The 12,722-nt window shown below is 47.4% G+C and overlaps 1 protein-coding gene across 3 annotated transcripts in view; it reads right to left on the minus strand.

Moving 5' to 3' along the window:
• Positions 1-12,722, minus strand: part of PABPC4 (poly(A) binding protein cytoplasmic 4) — a 143,791-nt gene that overhangs the window by 45,935 nt on the left and 85,134 nt on the right. For all 3 annotated transcript variants that reach the window (XM_078680772.1, XM_078680771.1, XM_078680770.1), the window contains 2 exons: positions 1,544-1,671; positions 830-923 (listed from right to left, as the gene is read on the minus strand). In XM_078680772.1, coding sequence (XP_078536898.1) covers positions 830-923; positions 1,544-1,671 — 222 coding nt within the window. The remainder of the gene's footprint in view (positions 1-829; positions 924-1,543; positions 1,672-12,722) is intronic.

The following is a 12,722-nucleotide window of genomic DNA, read 5'->3' on the forward strand; positions in this document are numbered from 1 at the left end:
ATTCCAAACTAGAGCGTAGGAAACACATCCGAGCCCGATGGCGTAAAAAAACCAATCTGAGGATGGAGCCGATGCCAATGCGCAATGCGGTCAAAAGAAGGACTCACCTATCTCGTGACTTCCAAAGAACTTTTCAGGACAAAAACAAACTGCAAACATTCGGGCCCAACATTAGGTGGCGATCTATGCACAGTGTGTAATCTGCAGCTCATATGCCTCGAACACATTTTTTCTACCTAGGAAAGGATCAAAGGCTAACTTGGAGCTCTGATGTGTAATCAAACAATAGTGAGCTAGATTTAGAGTCCCAAATTGTTCTCTATCCCTCTTTACAAAATACCTCCTTTGGATCTTTCCAGATTTCTTACACTCAAACATTTCTAAACTTCAATGCAAAGATCACTATCGCTTTAAGGCTAAACTGACCTTTCATATAGGGCCACCAGATTATTCCACTTCACCAGCACACTAACTTTAAGTCCTGGCCTTTCACTTAACAAATCAGTGCATATAAGGCGTTACAGTCTTGGTTTAATTCAATTAAACCAATTGGATTAACATATCAGAGAACAATCATTTGTGACAGAAAAGCCTACGAATGGAGAAGTGGCAATCCTTTGGTATAGAGTAATCTGGCAAACCTACTCTCAGAGTTATCCCCTGGGTTAAGAACAATCCACCACCCACTTGAGGAACCATGTTATCATTTCTCATTAATATGACCTCCCCAGCATCTTGGTAACAGCAACCTCGCCCCTAATATTTCTAGGCCCTCATCTTCTGTGGCTTCACTTCCTTATCTGTGAGCCGGACGCAGGGGTGCACTTACCCAGCATCTGCTTCTGTTCCTGTGGGGGAGCAGCAGCCAACATGGAAGCAGTGAGGGGCTCCTGGCCCTGGACATGGACTGCAGGCTGGGGGGTCTGTGTAATCAGAGACAGAGATGGGTTAATGTTTTATACAATAAAATTCACATGCATTTATTGGACTAGCATTCCCATCTAATGTACTCTGTATGGATAATAGGCCTCCCCATCTGAGACACCTAGTTAAGAGGAGAAGCTCCACCATGCCACTCACCCTGTTGCGGACAAACCCCTATACCTTACCATCTCTCCAAAGAGGGCTGCCCCCAACCGCATACACTCTGTATAGGGAATAGATCTCCAACATCTCACCCACTCCGTACAGAAGGCAATCACCCTACCATTTCACTCTGTCTATTCAGAGAGCAAGGCCATCTCTCAACCAGACTCCAAAGAGAATACACTCTACAATTCCACCATGTATGTTTAGAGGATAAGCACACATGCTTCTAAATACCCAGTATCTAGATAATAAGTCTCTCTCTCTCCATCCTTCAAGTATGTCTCCATCCAGCCCATACCCTTTACTCACTCATCCTCCACCTCAGTTCCATATATCTCATCTTTATGGTCATCTTCTTTTCATCTCATCCTTCCCTTTTCACCCCGTATCACCTGCCGTTTGTTCACCACTTCCTCTGACGTAGTCAAAAGAAAACAGATAATGAGATTCTTACCTGCAGAGGCTGAATGGCTGGGTGTGGGCCACGGATATTGGATGCAAATTTATAGGGTGCAACAGGCCTTGTGGGTGGGACTCCCACTGTAGAGCGGGGAATCAATGCAGGAGGAGCAGTGGCAAGTCCTGTAAACAAAAGATTGAGAATAACATGTTAAACTAGTGGGTACTGAACAAAAAGCTGACCTGTGAATCTGGAATAGTAGCAACTTTCCAAACTATTAATAACTATTTCCTTGGGATCCTAGTGGCCTCCGTTTCCTTCAGTTTTAGGCATAAGACATACAATATCACTGAATATTACCGGAGCAAATGTACTATCATTTTTAGAAAAGACAATACCTGTATGTGTGTGCGTTTTAGATTATTTTACCCTTTAAGCATATGTCTGTGGCATTTAGTGCTGCAGATTCACATGCTGTGCATACTCCTACCATCTAGTGTAGTGTCCGGAGTTGTGCAAGCTGTTTTTCTCCGAGCTCGTGACTCCTTCTCTCTGTGGTATTGGGCATGGGCATAAACTCCTTTGTTAGGATTGTTTTCCCGCAGGCGGGAGAGAAAGGAGTATAAGGAATGTGTAAGAAAAGTGATGCCCATGCTAAATTTTAGAGTATCACACAAGTATGTAATGCAACTACAACGGCCACAGGCATTCTGGGAGCCGAATGAATCTACAGCACAACATGCCACAAATAGATGCTCACAGGGTAATATAATCCGTTCAATGGCATGTGTTGCTGTATATAGACTGTAAAGCAATCCCTCTTAAGAAGCAGTGGCTAGGCTGTGGGACTCGTAGTAGTTTGAAAAAGGCTATATAGCACTGCCTAACCTACACTAGCTTGTTGGCGTTCTAAAACATCCACACAGTAGTGTTTGGTAAATGTGTGTGGTGTAGACCATGTAGCAGACTTACAAATATCAGCTTTGGGAATACATTCTCTAGAAAGGCCAAAGTGGCTCCCTTTTTACGATTGGAATGTGCTCTGGGAGTAACAAGTAAAGTTATTTTGGCCTCAATGTAGCAAGTTGGAATACATCTGACTAGCCATCTTGCTATGCCTGATTTGGATATTGGGTTGCCTTTATGTGGTGGAGGAAAGGCTACAAAGGGTTGCTTTGTTTTCCTGAAAGTTTTAGTTCTATCAATGTACAACACGAGTGCTCTTTTCACATTTAGGGTATGAAGAGCTTTTTCTGCTACGGAATCAGGGTGAGAGAAAAAACTGGAAGCTCAATGGACTTGACTGAGGTGAAACTGTGAGACTACCTTAGGTAGGAATTTAGGACTAGTACAAAGAATCAGCTTATCTCTATGAATTTAGAAGAATGGGTCTTCAAAGATTAAATCCTTGAATTCACTAACATTCCTAAGTGAGGTAATGACAACTTAGAATGTCACTTTCCATTAAAGAAATTGAAGAGGGCTAAGTGAAGAGGCTCAAATGGGAATCCATGGGTCTGGTCAGAACAATGTTAAGGTTCCAAGAGGGTGCTGAAAGATCCAGAGGAGGAAGTACTCAATATCTTCCAGGAATGCCTTATTGACTGGGATTGTGAATAGTGAGAGATGCGGTTTATTTTGGAGATAGGCAGCCATTGCAGAGAGCTGTAACCTAATGGAAGTGTAGGCTAAATTAGCCTTTTGCAAATAAAGTTGGTAGCAGATAATGTCTTGCACTGTGGCTTTCATAGGACAATGTTCTGGGGTTAGTAGTAGCAAACCAAACTTTTCAATTTTGCAGCATAACAAGCTCTAGTTGTGGGCCTGCATGCTTATGAATCTTCATACATGTTTGTGGTAAGTTAAGCTAGCCAGACTCTATGACCTCAGGAGCCAAACTGCTAGATTGAGAGTTGTGGGGTTGGGGTGCCTGATTTGTCCTGCATTCTGAGTGAGAAGGTCTGGCCTGTTAAGGAGCTTCTCATGTGGAACTACTGAAAGATCTAGTAGGGCTGTGAACCAGGGCTGAAACACCCAAGGTGTGCTACAAGATTCATGGTGAGAGATGTTAGCCTGAGACTCCGAATGAGAAACAGAATGAGAGGGAGAGGTGGAAAAGCATCGGGAAATATCTCTGACCTACTCATCCATAGCGCATTGCCCTTGGATAGTGGGTGTGGGAACCTGGAGGTGAAGTATTTTGTGTTTTCGGCTGTGACAAAAAGGTCTATTTGAGGAAATCCCAACCTTTGGAAGGAGGACTTGTGGGTGGAGCAGTGGTGGCTGGTGCCATTTGAAAGTGGTGAGGCGTAAAAGTTCAGCGTGATTGGACTGGTCTGCATCAACATCCAAACATGTAAAGATGACATTCAAAATGCTGCATAAACTGCCTTTACTCGCAAAACTGCATAATGAGCCCTTTTCATGCCACAGAATTTAGTCAACCATGCCACAGAATTTCCTCCTGTAAAACCACATATTGGTTACAAAGATGGCGAGCAGTTCTTGGGTCAGCGAAAGCTGACTTCGACATAACATACTACAGCTATAGAAAATTCGAGCTGAAAATATGACAGTAGTAGATCCTCTAAGAGTAACATGTGGAGGAAGTGATTAGTGAGTTAGTGTCTGGTTTATTTGTTTGTCCAGACTGTAAGTTATATTTTCACAGGCAACCCAGGCGCCCTGCCTTTTTTTCATAAATTGATATCAATGCCACATTTAGAGTTTTAGAAATCGGAACGAGACCACCTTTGAAAATCACCTTCCCTTACCCCGATTTAACTCACAAATGTGTTTGTAGCCTCATCATGGATAGTATGTGTGGTGCTTTATAAATGCAAATATAATAAATGCAGTTTAGAACAAGAAACAAACTCCTAAAACGTACCCATGAGCTGGGTGATGAGTGTTTAATTTGAGCCGGTAGTTGCATTTGGGGCAGACGGACTTTCTTTTTTTGGGGGGTTGGGAGGGTCAATGGATTATTAGACACCATAGAGATACTTCAACCGTTACATTCCACAATGGCTATGCTGCACTTCTGTGAAAAACTTTGGGCACTGTTCACATTCCTGTATAAATTAAGCACCGGTAAAATATGCACCTATTCGGGGGTAATGCAGTGAGCATTATTATTGCTGGCCTTAGTGGCTTGGCTCAAATCATGCAGAACTGAGTGACTCAAAACCGACCATGACAGATTAATTGAAGATTTTAACAAAAGCGACCTGTGCTGTGCGTTGCGCACCTCCGTTCTGCGCTGTCCTGTCCCGTAAAATACCTGATTGAAACACGGATAAGGAGACCGCCTGGAGGCACGGAATACCTAGTCTCAGAATGTAAAAGTTGTAAATCTGTCAGAATTAAAAGCGCACTCTTTTTATTCAAAGGCAGGCTTGGTTTCGCCCAAACCATGTGATTTCTGCAACCATACAAAGACTAGCTCTGCCTAGGAGTGAATGGTTCTCAGTCGCGGCTCGCGGGGGTGGGTGCCTGGGAAGTAAATCGAAAAAACTTACATTACAGCCGGACGGTCCCCGCCACCTCTGCTACCTCTCTGACTGACAGCCTCTCTCAGCCAATCCTCCTGACGCTGCAGCGCCAAGCGTGGCTTAGGGGCATGGTTAATTTTCGCCCGCAGCATGCCCATTAGGAGGCCAACGGGCTCCTAATGGGCATGCGCAATTAAGAGAAAACACAAGTGCGCATGAGTGGGCACGGTGCGAAAATTCGCCCCACTCATGCGCAGTTGTGTTGTGCTGCTGCCCCACGTCACAATGCATGTCAGCCAACATGCCGCCAGACCACCCACCCCCTTCAGTCTCTGAAGGGGGTGGGCGGTCCGACGTCATGTGCTGACTGACATGATTGTCAGTTCTCCCTCGGGTCTTTGAACTTAAGTAAACTGAGAGTTTACTTAAGTTCAAAGACGCAGAGGGAGCTGCGGGCGGGGGGGCTACGCCCCCACGCCCTAATGGACGCACCGCGCCTGGGGTGGAGTACCCATTTGTGGGTATGTTGCTGCATCCTGCTGAGCAGGTCTGCAAAATAGTTGTCGGTCCCCGGCAGATATTCCGCCAAGAGATGAATATGGTGCTGAAGAGCCCAGTTCCTTAAGGTCTGAGACAGTTGTGACAGTTGAGAAGATTGTGTCCAACCCTGTTTTTGTAGATAAGACATACCTGTAAAATTGTCTGTCCGGACTAGAACAACCTTGTGAAATAGATGAGGAAGGAAAGCCTTTAGTGCTAGGAAGATCCCCTGAAGCTCCAAGTAGTTGATGTGTAGGTATTGATGTTTGGCAACCCACAGACCTTGTACTGTGAGGCGTTGTAGATGGGCACCTCAACCCGTATCCGATGCGTTTGTGGTGAGAGTGAGGTAAGGAACAGGGTCCAGAAAAGGCCGCCCCTTTAGCATGTTGTTGGTGTTCCACCAATAGAGAGAACGGTGAGTGCAGCGGTATATCAACACTAGATCTTCGAGGTGACCCTGTGATTGAGACCACTGGTGAGCTAGATATTGCTACAGGGGACGCAGTGTAACTTGGCTTGGGGAATTGTCGCAATGCCAGAGGCCATCATTCCGAGCAGATGCTTTACAGTCCATACTGTTACAGTTGTATTTGGTTGGAGCTGAGGTAGAGTTAACGGAAAGTTCTGAACTCAAGAGGGATTGGGATAAGGCAAGCTAATCCTAACTGTGTGTTGAGGATTGGTCCCAAGTAAGGTTGAAATTGGAGAGGTTGAAGATGAGACTAGGGGACATTTATAGAAAACCCTTCTCTATGAAGTAGAACCACTGTCAATTGAGTGTACTGTTGGCATTGTAAGTGGGTACTGGCTTTGATAAGCTAATCATCCAGGTATGAAAATACGTGAACGTTTTGTCTACGCAGATGTTTTACGACCACTGCCAAACATTCTGGGGAAACTCAAAGTACCGGGGTCCCCCCAAATGGAAGAACTTTGAATTGGTAATGTTTGCCTGCTATGACAAATCTGAGGTATTTGCAGTGGGCAGGGTGTATTTGGTATATGGAAATAGGTGTCCTTTAGGTCCAGTGTTGCCATAAAGTCGCCCTGTTGGAGAAGTGGAATTAACATGCTGGTGAGTCACCATATGGAAATGTTCTGACTCCTGATCCTTGCTCTTGAAGTGGGACGGGTTAGATGAGCCTGTGATAAACTGTGAGTGCAAGGTGGGATGTTGGGTAGTGTGGTAATGAACACCAGGCAATAGCCATGTTGTATATTGCATTGTACCCATTGGTCTGTGGTGATGGACTCCCAGACTGGGTGAAAAAGTTGAAGTCCGGCCACGACAGGTGAGGTGTGGTCAGGGGGAAGGATTGGGTAGTCACTGCTTTGCAGTGGGTGTTTGTTTGCATGCGGAGGCACCACTGTCCGGTTCCCTTGTTGTTTCCGCCTCTGAAGAGACCTCTAAAATAGCCCTTAGTGTAGGCAGACTGGCCTTGTTTTTATTGGGAAGAGGCAAAATCTGTAGTGGTGGATTATATGTACCTCCCGTAGCCTGCGCGACAAAGGGACCCACAGGGGTTGTTGTTTGTAACGCTCCCATTGTCTTAGCTGTATCAGTGTTTTTTTTCCTTTTTATCAAGGGTGGTGTCAACTAGTGGGCCAAAAAGGTGTTCCTTGTCAAAAGTCATATTTAGTACTGCCTGCTGGATCTCTGGTTTGAACCCAGAACGCCTAAGCTATGAGTGTTGTCTACGAAGCACGCTGGTATTACCACCCCTAGCAGCTGTATCATCTGCGTTCCTGTACACAGCGGATGGAATTGTTGGTAATCGCCTGACCCTCTGTGACAATTTGTTGTCAGTCTTTTGCTGTGTTCCTCTGGGACCTTCTGTAAGATTTCCTCCATCTCATCCCAATGGGCTCTATCATAGCGGGCCACAAGGACTTCTGAATTGGCAATAAGCCAATGATTAGCTGCCTGTGCTGCAACCCCTTTCCCAGCTGCATCTATCTGCTTACTCTCCTCTTCAGGAGGTGGAGTATCTCCAGCATCCTGGCTGTTGCAGATATAGATCCGTTGGGGGTATTGGGATAACTGTTGTATGCAGGGCGGTAAAGATAATAGCCCTTATAACAAATAGTTTCTTACCTGTCGGTGTAGTTTTGCAGCTTGAAGATCTTTCTGGATTCACTATGCTGTGCATATTCCGCAATCTTAGGTCCGGAATCGTAGTCTTTTTTCTCTTTTTTTTCCGTAGCCCAGGTGGGCGTCGACGTCCCACCATTTGGTGTACATTCGGTGACGTCGGCATGCTTCCGGCGGAAGCTCCCACCCTTGGGCGCCATCTTCGGATTCTTTTTTTCTGTCTCTTTTTCCTGTGTTTGTAGTGAATCCATGGCTATGTTTGTTAATCCTTTTTTCAACGTAATTCTTTCACGTATCTTCAACTTGCTTTCTTTTCTATGTGTTTCCACCTTCTCCTCCAGCCTCATCTTTCTGGCGGAGGCGGGTGGTTTCGCTAGTGAATCCAGAAAGATCTTCAAGCTGCAAAACTACACCGACAGGTAAACTATTCGTTTTGCAGCGTGAATCTTTCTGGATTCACTATGCTGTGCATAGATTTTGTAGCGGTTTTGTTACTTTTGTGGTGGCTGAGTGGAAGATGAGCGTTGGTTGTTGAATACATGTTGAAGCACTCTTGAAGCTACTTGTGCTTCCTTGTTCATCTGTACATCCACGCAATAGTGCTTAGTGAACGTGTGCACTGAAGCCCATGTTGCCGCCAGGCATATGTCCTGAATTGGTGTGTTGGCCAGGAAGGCAATTGTTGCTCCTTTCTTTCTGGTTGAGTGGGCCTGTGCCCTTCCTGTTAGCTCGTGGCCCGCTTGCTTGTGGCAGAATTGTATCGTTTGTGCGATTCATCGAGCTATGGTGTTCTTAGTCACTGGTCTACCCATGTAACTGTTTGCGAAGGATACGAAGAACAGTTTTGTCTTCCTGTGTCCCTTCGTCCTTTCAAGGTAGTGCATCACTGCCTTCTTGCGTCTAGAGTGTGGAGCACCCTCTCAGCGCTTGTTGTGGGGTTCTGGAAGAAGCTAGGAATCTGAATACTCTGATTCATGTGGAACCTTGACACCACCTTTGGCATGAAGTGCGGGTCTGTTCTCATCACGACCCTGTCACTGTGTATCTGGATGTAGGGTTCCTGCAGTGTTAGTGCCTGTAGTTCGCTCACCCTGCGTAGCGAGGTGATTGCTACCAGAAATGCCGCTTTCATTGTCAGCATTTGCAGTGATGCTTTGTGCATGGGTTCGAAAGGTGCTTTCATGAGCTCTGCAAGTATCACATTTAGGTTCCAAGCCGGCGGCGGCATTCTTTTTGGTGGCGCTATTCTTTTAGCTCCTTCCAGGAATCTTTTTACTACTTGAGATGTAAAGAAGCTTCTCCCTGTTTCTCCTCTTGTGTATGCCACAATCGCTGCCAGGTGTACCCTCAGCGAGGATGAGCTTAGTTTAGCTTTTATTAGGTGCGTGAGGTATCTTAGCACCGTTGATTCCCTGGTCAGCTTTCTATGGAGTTTTTTCTTGCAACACCATTGAGTGAATCTTTTCCATTTTTCCCCATAGCATTTGCGTGTGCTGGGCCTTCTTGCCTCTCGCAGCACCCGCAGGGTGCCCTCTGGTACTTTTAGATGTGCGAACTCTAAGTCCTCAGGAGCCAAGCTGAGAGGTTGAGGCTCTCCGGCTCTGGGTGTAGAACTTCTCCTTTTTCCATGGAGAGTAGGTCTCTTCTTTTTGAGAACTTGTGGGGTGGGCCCTGCGCCATCTCCATTATCTGTGAGTACCAGGTCTGCCTGGCCCACTGTGGTGCCACCAGGATGAGCGTCCTGTTGCTGGTACTGCATTTGTTGAGAACCCTTGGGATCAATGGTATCGGGGGGAAAAGCGTAGGCAAATGTTTTTGACCAGCTTATCCATAGGGCATTCCCCTGGGATAGTGCCTCTGGTTGTCTGGATGCAAAGTATTGGCATTTTGCATTCTGGCGTGTTGCAAACAGGTCTTTTGTCGGAGTCCTCCACCTCCTGAATAGTCTCACTGTTTCCTGTATGTTGAGTTCCCACTCGTGGGATGCTGAAGTCTGCCTGCTGAGCCAATCCGCTTCTACATTGTCCTTCCCTGGCAGGTGTATGGCTAGCAGGTCTATTTTGAGTGGTATTGCCCATCTCCAGATTTCCTGTGCCAAGCTTGACAGAGGGAATGATTGAGTTCCCCCCTGTTTGTTGATGTAAAACATCATTGTGGTGTTGTGTGTTTGTATCAGCACCTTCTGGTTGTACCGGTGCTTCTGAAAAGCCTTGAGGGCAAGCAACACTGTTTTCAGTTCCAGGTAATTGATGTGTCTGACCGCATCCGCTGGGTTCCACAGACCCCTCAATCTGAGCCTGTTCATGTGTGCGCCCCATCCCTTCTGGGATGCGTCTGTGGTGATGGTCGCTGTTGGGTCCGGTGGCGTTGGAGGCTTCCCTATTGTTATCCTCTCCTTGGTCCACCACTTCATTTCTTCCTGCACCTTGTGCGTTACAACCACTAGATCCTCCCAACTTCCTGTATCTTGTGACCATTTCTGTTGCAGCCACTCTTGGAGTGGTCTCATCTGTAGGCGTACATTGGGGACCAGGTGTATGCATGACGCCATCATTCCCAAGATCTTGCACTCTGTCCTCACTGTCAGAGCTCGCCCCTTCTGGTAGTGACGTTTCTCCCTCAGTAGGCTGAGTGTCCTCTTTTCGCTGGGTAACACCCTGCATTGGACGGTGTTGATTTGAGCTCCCAGGAAGATCTTCACTCCAGTTCCATCGAGCATTTTCCCCAGTGTATGGAGAATCCCAAGCTTGTTAGCGTTCTTGTGACCTGCTCTGCATGACCCTTGCATGTCCTGTAAGAGCTTGCCTTTATGAGCCAGTCGTCGAGGTAGGGGTACACGTGTATCCCCTCTATTCGCAGATGTGCGGCCACTGCTGCGAGGCATGTGGTGAATACCCTTGGTGCGGACTTTAGACCGAATGCCAGGGTTGTGAATTGGTAGTGATCCTTGTTTACTGTGAATCTTAGCAAGTGCTTGTGCTGCCTGTTCATGGGGATGTGCAGGTACGCATCCTTGAGCTCTATGGTGGACAAGAAGTCCCCGGCCTTTATCTGTGGGATGACCTCCTGTAGGGACGTCATCTTGAATTTTTGAGTCTTTACATATTTGTTTAGGAACCGTAGATCCAGGATGGGTCTTAGGCTTTCGTCCACTTTTGGCACCAGGAAGTAGCTTGAGTACACTCCCCTGTTCCGTTCTTTGAATGGGACCGGTTCGATGGCCTCTTTCAGGAGGAGTTCTTGAGCTTCCTCTTGGAGCAATTGCAGCTCTCTTCCCGAGTACTCTCTTTTCTTTGGCTTTCTGTTTGGTGGTCTTTTTTCCAACTCTATGCAGTATCCGAACTTTATGATGTTGAGTATCCACTTGTCTGTGGTTATTTTTCTCCACTCCTGGAGAAAAAAATCGCAGCCTGCCTCCTACTGGTGTTACATGGTCTTTTGTGTCTTGTCCGTGTAGCCCTCTCCTCTTTGTTTTACCGTGCTCCTCTCACGGAGGGCTCGAGTGGGTGAGCACCTTTTTCCGTGTGAAGTCACTTAGAGGGGGGTTGTTCACCGCCTCTCCTTCTCTGGCCCCGTCTGTTTCCTCTTGCTCGAAAGGACTGGCCCCTGTTCTGATAGTTCCAGTTTTGCTTCTGCTGGCCCTGGTGACCTTGGTTGTCACTCTGTTGACCCTGGTGGAACGCCTGTGTGATTGTCCTTGCTGGTTTCCACCCCTTCCGTTCGGCCTCCGTGTAGGGGTGCCTCTTCTCATCCCCCTGAATTGCAGGGCCCCCATGGACCTTGCCGTCTCGTTGTTTTTCTTCAGTTGGGTGAGTTTCTCATCAACTGGGGCTCCGAACAGTGTTTCCCCATTGAAGGGTGTGTTCAGGATGTTGTTCTGAACCTCAGTTTTGAAGCCTGAGATCCTGAGCCAGGCTTGCCTTCTCTCTGTGATGCCTATAGCCATCAGTCTGCTGGATGTTTCAGCCCCATCCAAGGCTGTCTTCAGGCACGAGTTAGCAATGCTTTTTCCCTCTTCCACAAGGTGTGATGCCCTCTCACGGTATTGCTCCGGGAGGTGCTTGAGCAATTGGCTGATCTCATCCCAATGCTGGTATTGATGCCTGTTCAGGAGGGCGTTGGAGTTAGCCATCCGCCATTGCATTGCGGCGTTCCTCTCAATTTTTCTGCCCGTCAGGTCCATCCTCCTGCTATTATACTTGTCAGGTGGTGGCCCAGATGTTGTTGGGACGTTGGCCCTTCTTCTGGCCGTTGCAGCGATTATTGAATCTGCTGTGACGGACCCCTTGATGTAAGCAGGGTCCTGGGAGGAGAATTTGTATTTCTTCTCCGTCCTCAGCGTGACTGATCTGCATGTAGCCGGGTCTTACGCTTCTTTCCTCTGGTCAGTGATACTTTTCAGCATGGGCAAGAACTGGCTTCTTGTCTGCGTGGGGAGCAATGTTTCCAGCAGGAAGTCTGCTTTAGGCTTTTCCTCTTCCAGCTTAACCCCATAAGCTGCTGCTGCCTTCCTGACGACCTCGTTGTATGCCCCAATGTCATCCGGCGGCGAAGGCTTCGAGGGGTATGTCTCGACAGCCTCCTCCGGGTTTTCGGCCTCGATGTCCTGCCATTCCTGGTCTTGGGCCGTCGAGGATCCTGACCCGTAGCTTGACAGTTGCTCCCCATATTCCCCCTCTGCGTAATAGAGGTCCTCTTCCTCTTCGTGTTTCGAGGGCTGTGGAGTTTTCGGCGGCTCTTCGGCGTTGAACTCCTCGTGCTCCTGCACCTCAGTGACGGCCGTCACTGGCTTCGAGGGGATCTTGTAACTTTTCATCGAAGTCTTTCTTCCTCTGAAGGATTTTCTCCATCTCGGCCTAGAGCCTTCTTTTCTTCCTCTCCAACTGTGCGGCCTGCTCGTCGTCGAGCCTTTCGGCTGCTCTCTTCGACGGCGTCATCGACGTCAAAGCTTTTTTCGGCTCCTTTTCCTTCGAAGTTGAAGACCCTTTTTCGGGTCGACCTTGGCTTTTTGCCGGTCTTCGGCGCCTGGGAGTCCTTCTCGAAGGATCCGCTGGGCCCTTTTTCGGAGGATGCAGCTTCGGTCGTCGAAGTTTTCGGCGCCGGT

The sequence above is a fragment of the Lissotriton helveticus genome, chromosome 3_1 (assembly GCF_964261635.1).
Source record: "Lissotriton helveticus chromosome 3_1, aLisHel1.1, whole genome shotgun sequence".
Classification (NCBI taxonomy): Eukaryota; Metazoa; Chordata; class Amphibia; order Caudata; family Salamandridae; genus Lissotriton; species Lissotriton helveticus.